General features: G+C 51.3%; 1 protein-coding gene across 1 annotated transcript in view; it reads right to left on the bottom strand.

Annotated features, from left to right (window-relative positions):
* Positions 1 to 9,062: 9,062 nt before the first annotated feature.
* MRPL14 (mitochondrial ribosomal protein L14) overlaps positions 9,063 to 10,168 on the bottom strand; it is a 3,154-nt gene continuing 2,048 nt past the window's right edge. The window contains exon 2 of the mRNA XM_010020017.1: positions 9,063 to 9,644. Coding sequence (XP_010018319.1) covers positions 9,278 to 9,644 — 367 coding nt within the window. The 3' untranslated portion in view covers positions 9,063 to 9,277. The remainder of the gene's footprint in view (positions 9,645 to 10,168) is intronic.

The raw sequence follows: 10,168 nt of genomic DNA on the forward strand, positions 1-10,168 counted from the left end.
CCCCCCCCCCTCCAGCCAGCGGCAGCCTGGCCACATGAAACCACAGCTGTATCTGAGGCGAAGTGGGGAGCATTTCTAGCCCACGCCACCAGTCGCTCTGAAGAGCCATATTTGCCGATCAGCACCAGCGAGATGAAGGGAGTATGGCGGGAGGACGAGTGACATGGGACAGAGGTGGGGAGGCTATGCCAATATCCTCGGCAATGCCTGGCGAGACAGAGAGGAAAGGGTGGAGAGCGACTACGTGATGCTTTGCAGGGAGAGCTGATCTTATTAATAAAAGCTGCTTCTTCCCAAGGCCTTGATAATTTCTCCTGCTGCTGATTATTTACAGCTGTGGAATTTAATACTCCAATGAACAAAGCGCCCCGAAGCAGAGAGGGAGAGAGCAGACTGTTAACTCTTCTGCATGGTGCAAGGGCTTTTGGCTGGGATTTGATGTGTCAATGCTGTGGACATGCTGAGCAGAGATACCAGCAGTGAAGGAAGCCCAGGGAGCAAGGGAAGGATGGATCCTGCCCTGCAGAGTCCAGCAGGTATTTGGAGACCCTCTCCTGCAGGCAGGAGGTTGGCCTGGCTTCCCTCTCCCCTCTGACCCAGTGCCTGAGCTGCCAAGCCTCCAGGAGAGAACTGCATCGGCAGCTCTGCGTTTCATACCCTGGAGGCCCCTGTGTCCTCAGCTTACCCTGCTGCAGGTGAGGCCTCCTGGGGACCTGTCCCTCCTCCACAAGACAGAGCCAAGGCATTTCAAGAGCAACGTGGCAGACTTGTGAAGCCAGTTAAACCAGCTATTTACTGCTGTTAGCATCATGAAATGCAGATTCAAGGCTTCCTACAGCTTTCTAGGGCCTGATAGAGAAGGGCCAAGAGCTGAGCATCAACCCCAGGAAACAAGGGAAACATAGTATCGACCATCCTATTACCACTTCTCCTCACTTCCTCTACCCCTCTGAGCAATGAGTTTTGTGCTGTCAGTGAACTTAAGCCTTTCCCACCATTCTCCAGATGCACATAGGGGATCCTGGGCCTTGTTTTGAAGAGGAACAAGGCAGACATGGTTAGGAGTAAAGCTCAAGTGGCTGGGCAGCACACAACCAATTTTTCTGGTACAGGCATGCATGAACACAAAAGCCCAAAAACTCATCGTGCAGAAATAACAGCCCCTCCTGCGCTCTAGACAGATACCACCTTCCCAAGCCTCCTGTGCATCCCACACAGCTTGGACCAGACCATGGGGCAAAGTACAAAACCCTGGAGGGCCACAGGTTGGGCTCCCCTAGGGATGGCCTCAAGCACAGTGGTAAGAAACACACTCTGGCTTGTTCAGCTTTTGCCATTCCTGGTGAACCAGGAATGGCCTGCTGTCATCAGGGAGCTGCTAGGCCAACAGGATGGGTTGAGCATCACTGACCAGGTTTGGCAGGACAAGGATGTCAGGGAGCAACCTGAGCTATTCCTACCTCCTGGATGCAGGAGGTGGAACATGCTCTCCAGCAGTACATGCTGTCCTTAATGCTCAACTGCTGCTCTCTCAACCTACAAAACATTGCTCGTTTCCAAGCCGAGAAGAGACTGCCATGATTTCCAATCCCTGCACTGTATGGTCCCAGAAATGGGAGGAAGGTTTATTTTTACCTCCTCTGGGGTTAGCCCCCAGTATCATAAGCTACAGCAACAAATCCTTTAATCCCAGGAGATGTATCTAATACAGGAAACCACAGTGGGATGCCATGATCACAGCTGGGGTCAATCGGAGGAGGAGGAGGAGGTTTGGTGCAGAGACTGGGACACATGGCCACAGTTACAAGCTCCATGATGACACTCTTCGGGCAGGGGTGGATGTCACAGGGTGATGTTACCCTACCTGGGAGGTTTCAGCTCTCAAGGGCTGAAGGTTAGCCACCATCCACATTCATACTGGGGAGTTAGAGCTACAGTCAGGAAGCCCACCAAAGTCTTGCCCTTGGTTTTGGTATGAGCATAGCCCCAGCTAGGGGAACTGCTAAACAAGGGGTGGGAGATGAGAATTTCCTTGGAGTGCCCTAACCCTGACTCATTCCTTTTCCTGCCCTGGGAGATCCTGGCAGAAAGAGCAACTAATGGGCTGTGAATGCAGCTTCACCTCTCCCCACACACCATGGGCAGCCTGGGGTGCAGCTACTGTGGATCACCACTGGAAGCACCTCAGTACCCGGGACAGGATGCCCACAGAGCCCTTCACAGAGCTGCAGTCCTTTAGCAGACTGAGGTGTCAGCAGAGCTCACCACACCATGTCACCAGGCAAGCAGAAGGCTAGCCTCACCGTACAGGAGCCACAGGACCACTACATCCTGGCCTTAGCCCTGGGGAATACTCACCAGTGCCACTCCTCACTCCACACCCAAGTGCTACAAGGCCATAACTATGAAAAGCAGCCCATTTGAGCTGGAGTGAGAAAGGAACAATCTTACACCAAATGCCCTTGGATATGACCTTGGGATTTGCTTCCCAAGCTCCGCCTTGGTCCATGTTGTATCCTGGGACTTGAGTGTTTATTTTTGAAGAACCACATTAGGTCCATGGAGTTTATAGCCTTCAGACATTTTCAAAGCAAGCTTGTATTTCAGGTGCCCAAGTGACAGCATGTCATTGGTGTTTATGCTACAACTGGGGACATCACTTCCCAACCTTTTGGGGAGGGTGTGTGTACTATTCATATTGAGCACGCTCACCCTTCCTGGTGTGGAGGTGAGTGTCCAGGTTCATTTTGAGCTGTGTAAGCTTGCTGGTGCCCTGGAGTAATAAATTCCATGAGGCAATTTATGCTTTGGGTGAAAGGAAAAATGAAAAAAGCTAATTTTATTTCCTCCACCAGACTGTTTGATTGAATGTCTCCTCTATTGCACACTCAGAGAGGGCGAATGGAAGTGCCTGATGTGCTTTCTGCACATCCTTCTTTTTATCCTTCTGTCAGGAGCCCTCGTTAATCTTCCTTCTCTCCAGGCTAGACACTCCTGAGCTTTCCAATTCTGTTTCCTTGTTAAAGGGTATATCTACCGCAGGCCTAGGAAAATTCCCATCCGCTATTCCTGACAGCTTCTGAGATAAGCTGACCAGCCCGGCATGCACTAGCTCACTTGAGGCTCTACCACTGATTTACACAACAGCATTAAGACCAGATTCCGTAGCATTCACCACCCCATTTCTTATGCTGGAGAACAGGAGAAATTACTCAGAAAATAAGCTGCCAAGGCTGCCATCAGTGCTAACTTACTCACGGGAACGCCCTCTGGGCAGCAACCACACAAGCTTCGACCTGTGGGCTCAGCCCTGGCAGAGGTGCCAGCCCCAGCGTCCTCCCCTCACTTCCAGCTCTTCACCCCCTCCAGCTTATGGCAAACTGGATTTCCCAGTACAAGTGTCCAGCCCATACAGTCTCCTTATGTCGTGGTTCAAGCCCAGCCGGAAACTTGGAACCATGCAGCCGCTCGCTCTCTCCCTCACTCTTCCTTCCTCCCCCCGCTCTCGGAGGGATGGGGAGGAGAAGTGGAGGAACGTAACTCCCACGGGTTGAGATAACAGCACTCCAGTAACTAAGGTATAATACAAACCACTACTGCTACCAGTAATAATGATAAGAGAAATAACAAGAGGAGAGGACACAACCACTCGCCACCCGCCAACCGACACCCAGTCCGACCTGAGCAGCGATCTGGGCCTTCCGGGTAACTCCCCCCAGTTTCTATACTGGGCATGACGTGCTGTGGTATGGAATACCCCTTTGGCCAGTTTGGGCCAGGTGTCCTGTCCCTGCTTCCTCCCAGCTTCCCCTCCTCCCTGGCAGAGCATGAGACTGAGAAAAGTCCTTGGTTGGAATAAACATTACTGAGCAACAACTGAAAACACCAGTGTTATCAGCGTTGTTCCCAGACTGAAAGTCAAAAACACAGCACTGCACCAGCTGCTAAGAAGGAGAAAAAAAAAATGACTGCTGTAGCTGAACCCAGGACACCCTAATAGACACTCTCACCCTGCCCTTGTCTATCTTGAACAGTAGCTGCAGGATATAAATGATGCCCCAGATCCAGCTGTTTCCCAGTCCTCTTTGCTCTCCGTGGGTCATGCAGATCTTAAGCGGCACAGCCACGTCCTGAAGAGAAGCAGACAGCTAAAAAATGACAGCCCTCATTGTCTCTTCAGAAGGGCTTGGCAGGGTCCTCCCACTGCCTTTCTGCAAGTGGCCGGGTGGAAAACGCTGCTTAGCCTGCAAACCCTGCTCACTACCTGAGGTTTGGTAAGCCTCAGGAAAGGGGATTCGGCATCTGCCTCTGGGTGAATGGCCCTGGCAGGGGGTCTCAATGCATTTTGAGGGGTTGTTTTGCATCAGGAGAGTGGCCCAACTCCGGGCTTCCCAAGATACCCACCCAGGCTGTGCCTCCCCACTGCCCATCTCTGCCCCTGCTTTGCAGCCCGCTGCCATCCAGGAGCCAGCACCCCACTGCTGGGCAGGGCATTGTGTCCTTCCTCTCCCTGCTGTGAGCAGCTACCAGCCCTGTGGGAGTCACACTGCTGCTCGTAGACACCTCTTTCCACTGATTTCCCCAGCCCAGCTCGCCGTTGCCAAAACAGGACAGATGTGACCCTGCTGCCACTGGCCACTCAATACTGTTCCATGGAGACAGGGCTTAGCGGGTCTTTCCCCAACAGACTTGGTCATGCTGGGTCACTCCAAAGTCTTCATCTTCCTCCTCCTCACTGGCCGTGGGTCTGCTGCCCGACTGTGGGCCGACGGCTGGGGAACGTGCTGACGGAGGGAGGTTTTGGCACTTTGGCCAATCAGGCTTAGGGGCCCACCGAGCGAATGGCTTGGGGGCCAAGGGGGCAGGCTGCCGGGCACACCACCATGCCCACATTGCCACCTAGCCTCCAGCTCTAGGATGTGCAGCTTGCCACACTCACCCCTGCCAACCGATCCAGATCACAGTCTGGCCTCCAGCTGCATCAGCCCTGGTTCAGCCAGGGTGATGTCAGCTGTCTCCCCCTCCTCCCAGCCCCCAAAGTCACTAGCTGCCTCCCCCAGCTGTGTGGACCATCCACCCTGCTGGCACAGGGCCACACGACAGGGCTGCCTGTCTCTCAGCCTCGGTCTCCAAGCAGATGGAAGACATCAACTCCCCGTTGCACCCCTCTGTGATAATCTGTCTTGCCTGCTTCCTTCTGGTGACACCCCTTGTCACGGCCAGCTAATCCCCAGTGCTCGCCTGTCTCTTTCCAGACCTCAGCTCTCACCAGACTGTCCTATCACATGTCTTTTCTGGACAAGCATCTCCCCGAAGGCCATCTCTCCCTACCCATGCAGGATGACCTAGAGAAAGACCCCTTTCCCCCATCTCCCATGGAAGGATGTCTGAGCACAAAGTCCCCACCATCACCCAGGGAACAGGCACCCTCTTGGGAACTTCATCTGACACAAACCCTGTATCCAAACACACGGGAACAGTCACTGACCCAGGGACCCACTCAGAGCTGGCCAGGGAGGCACATTTGTAACAGGGCAAGAAGATCCTGGAAGGACTCTGCCTTTGGCTTTGCCTTCCCTCTGCAGCGGGTGGCAGCTCCCCCTGAGGCTGCACAGGAGATGAGAGAACTCCTCTTAAGCACCGCCTCACGGTGGGAAATTTTCCTGTTTACCATATAAAATCCTGTTAGTTGCAGAATAATAAACATAACTAGGAAGCAGGCGAAAGAATGACCTTCTTGCAGCAACTGAGGTAGGTGGTGTTTTGTTTTTCTTCCCTCCTCTAAGAGAATCATCCCACCAGCCTGCAGCCATCCTTCGTGAAAAGGACCTGCAAGAATTGCTACCCATGGAGGAAATTGCATCTGATTTCCTAGCAGGATGGATGAACAAGAAAAAGCCTCCCATTTGGTAAAAGCTCAGTCTCAGGTGAATGCCAAAAGAGGATGCTGCAAGCTGGAGCCCAGGAAACCCAGCAGCTGCTCCAGGGACACCACTGCCTTGCTGCTCAGAAGGCTCTGCCATGTCCACAGCAGAGTGGGGCCAGCCTGAAAGCTGAGAACAAGCAGGTATTTCCCCCGTGCTGAAACAAAAGACCTGGCAATGTTCAAGGCCAGGTTGGACAGGGCTTGGAGCAACCTGGTCTAGCGGAAGGTGTCCCTGCCCATGGTTGGAACTGGATGACCTTTAAGGTCCCCTCCAACCCAAACCACTCTGTGATTCTATTAATACAGGGGCTGCTCAAAGAAAGAGAGCCCTGAGAACCTACATCAGGCTAGGCCGCTGGCAAGGCACCATCCATCTGCTCCTGCCTGTGCAGCGCAAATGGATGGTACCGGAGCAGTGCTGGGGCACTCAGGGGCTGACCATCCTGCAACCGTGCTGGGGCTGAATTCAGTGGGATGGGTGGGAGCAGGCTAAGGGCTTGTCCACAAGCCAGGCCTTTTCCCCTCAGACAGATGCTGCTACAGGCAGCACCTGGAATTTGCAGTGGGACAGGGATTTCTGCTGAGGCTGCGTTCCTCGTTGGGGAAAGACAGGTAAAAACTGCAGGACATGCTCTATGGGATATGCTTAGCTCAGCTGTCTGCATGTCTGCTTATTAAGCTCTGAGGTTAAGGATTTAGTTCCACATATCAGTTTGCTTAGAAATAAAGCATCGCTTCACATTTTAATCTCAAGTATGCTGCATTGTCTTGCCTGCTTCCTGTTGTGCCCTCTCCCCAGGACCTCTTACCCAGCAACATGCTGGAAAGTTATTAGCAAATATTCCGTGAAATATTTAATATCCAAACAGCAGGATCTGTGCATCCCAGGAGATTCATAGCCCTTATGCTCAGGACAGGAAAAACAAGGATTGTTTGCAGGCCCTTAGGTCCTACTGGGAGACACTTCAAGGCTGGAGTTGTTGCCAAGCAAAAACTTCACAGTAAAGCAGCCCTTTAGACGAGTTACAAGGTATTACAGCTTGGGATGGACTCCTCTTTCACTGTGCCCACAGCCTTTACACAGAAACAAAGGATATCTTGAAAGTATACTTTCCAGCCATACACTAGTTGAAGCCAGCTTCCTTTTCTGTTCTCCAAAGGATTTAAATGAGGAAATCTGAGCTCCTTCTATCTGCAGGAAGGCCATGGCAAACATGTCAACTGGCTTATGATTTGTTTATTTAAAAAAATCTTATAAAAGTATTTGTTTATGTGTTTATTAGGGTTTGGGACCTTCAAAGGTTGCAGAAGGTTTTGTAAAGCAAGACCACAGAGTTGTTAAGTGGCATAAACACCTTCCTTAATAATGCATAAAAGCATACACCCTTTTTCTACTCAAAATACTTAAGCCTGCTGGAGGGATGAGCTGTGACAAAGCTGGAACACACCTCAAGCGGCTGTGAAGATTCATCCGCTGACAGCAGGGCACAGAGCTGACTTTCCCATCCCTTCGCCTAAGTCGGGTAGATCCAGCGCTTTGCAGCCCTGAACAAAGCTTCCCCAGTGCCAGGATGGGACCCACGCTCCCAGCGCTCCTTAAGGCCCCTCAGACTTGAGGCGGGCCTGGTTTAGTCCCACCGCTCCAGCCTGACTCCGCGCCGGGCGCCGCTAGAGGGCCCGGGCGGCTCGCTGAAGGGGTCGGGATTGGGCAGCCCCGCTCCATCCCCACCAGCCCGACCCGCTCCCCACGCACGCAGGGCGGGCACCGAGCATCGCCAAAGGGCTGGAGAAGCTGCTCTTCGTCCCTAGACTGCCCCGGGAGCATCCCAAAGTGATGCGGGAGCACACTGAAGCAGGGAGAAAAAAGCAGCAAACGATGCCAGAGCAGTTGGGCCGTGCCACGGAGGGAGGGAGGCCAGCCACGCTCATTGCACACATACTTTGTTCGCCATCCTGTTTAGCTAAATGGCATCAGCATCACTTTGGAGCACATAAAGTTCCTCCTGGAAGTCGACTGCACTCGGATACACTGGAAAGACTGACAGCAGCCTCATGAGCTCCTGCTCCACCATTATGCCAGTGGGCAGACATCTATGAAGCAAGCACACCAAGGGGTTAAAGGCAATGCCCGTGGTGTTCAGAGCACCAAGCCCAACATCCACTGGCCCATGGACAACAGAAATCAAGGCAGGTGCTACCGGCAGCAGCCGATTCTGCTTTCCTGCAGAACTGGGCAGCACATAGGTGTGATCCCCTCTAGTTCACAAGGTGGGACAGTACCATTACTTAAAGGTCAAGATTGAATTTAAATCCAAAATATCTCGTCTGCATTACCTGGAATTATGGAGAACAAGGATTCAGGGCTCAACTTTTCCATGGGCAATATGGATTCCACAGTGGGGAGCATGAGGCTGAAACATCTGCCAGGAGTAACTAGTTAAAATACGGAATAGCCCAGCACTAGTCTTCAGATCTTCATACTGGGGCAATGCAGGGCCAAGGTAAGGAGCTTTCCCAGCTCAACAGGGAGGGGATGCAGAAGGACAAGGCACTGCCAGTCACCATTGCCACCAGACCTATGAGGAATTGGCTCAGGGGCCCAAAGCTGGCCAAACTCCTGTGCGCTGCATCCCACTTCCCCAGCACTGCTATTTCTAGGAGTGCTCTGCCCCCTGTATTCCTTTACCTGCCACGAGCACCGAGTTCCTGAACCCAGCTCTTGCATTACTCAGAACACAACTTCCTGAGGCTGGCCAGGTGGAGAGCATATGCTGCACCTCAAACCTACCCTATTCACCTCCCCTTCCTACCTTTGCTTCCCTATCTGTGGCATACTCTGTTCAACCAAACACCATTGAAGTTTGTAGGCCATCATGCCCTCCCAGTTCTGATTACTCCTGAAGACTTTTCTTAGGCAAAGACATAGAAATTTATCCTTTTATTGAATGTGCCCAAGGTGCCAATTATGTATTTCTCCTACCCTTATATGTGAATGCATTTTGTAGACCCCATCTACCAGGGACTGCGCTTTGTGCCTTGTTCCCGGGGAACTGGAAAAGGCAGAAATACAGAAAAGATAGCATAAGCAGTACAAAACAAGAAGGATTTTCATGTTCTCATTTTAATGATTAGATACACTGCAGATGTTCTCCGAAATAAATCAATCTTCTTTTAGAGTAAAACAAGGTATTCCAACATTTAAATTAGTTGCCTGCAATTCTTAAACAGGAAGAGACTCTTGATGAACCTCAACTTTTTCACTTTTCACCATTTTCTTTCTTAGAAAAGGACCAAGGAACAGCTACTGTATGAAAGCATATAAACACAACTGCCAGACACCTTTCTTGTCTTTCATACAAAGTTGCGCGCAATGGCCAATACTTTGGAGAACTCTCCTTCTCTCTGTCGCAGGCTATAGGGTATTGGTGTTTTTATTCTAGTCCCCAATGGATTTCCATTATCATCTATGAGTACTACATTGTTGGAATCAAATCTAGGCGTCATGGTGGGACCAGGCATCTTGTGCCCTACAATTAAAGCTTTCTTCTTTTCTCCTTTAATAGCCAGAAGGATCTTATCTCCTACTTTGCCAACCCCAGTCTTGTTATACACATGGATACATTTTGGTGGACGGTGGTACGGTGTGTTCCCCAAGGCGCTGTTGTCCACCACACGCACACGGGTGAGCTTCTGTATCGCTTGGTGTGCTCCAGTGATACTAGCAAAAGACAGAAGAGAATTAGACAGATCTCCTCAATAATCCCTTGGGAGCAAGGGCAAACCCAGCACAGGATATTGTCATTACACACACCACTCAGAAGGCGCCAGCAACAAATACATACCACATGGGTGACACACTGACTGCATTCCGTGTGCTCTTTGAAAGCCAAATGCTACTTCAGGCTTTGCACACTCTTCACTAAATGTCAAACATAATGACCATTCTACTCTGAAACACAACTAAAAGATGGCATAAAGAGTGGCTCGCATTTACTGGGCTTTTTAGCGACTGCAGATGATTCCATCAACTTCAATTACAAGCAAAAAAATGTGCTTGCTTCTGCTACAAACAGCCTACAGGAAGCTCAGACTCAAGTCAGACTCTTTCAATCTTGTGCACAGTTCCTAGCAATAGGGGGTTTTCTGACCAATCTTCTTTTCAGTGAAGTCTATAAGGGTCTCCCATCTTATTCTGTTCTCAGTGAGACACCTGAGGTCCTGCTACGGCTGCTAAGCTGCCAC

Source organism: Nestor notabilis, unplaced genomic scaffold, assembly GCF_000696875.1.
Source record: "Nestor notabilis isolate BGI_N333 unplaced genomic scaffold, ASM69687v1 scaffold15568, whole genome shotgun sequence".
NCBI lineage: Eukaryota > Metazoa > Chordata > Aves > Psittaciformes > Psittacidae > Nestor > Nestor notabilis.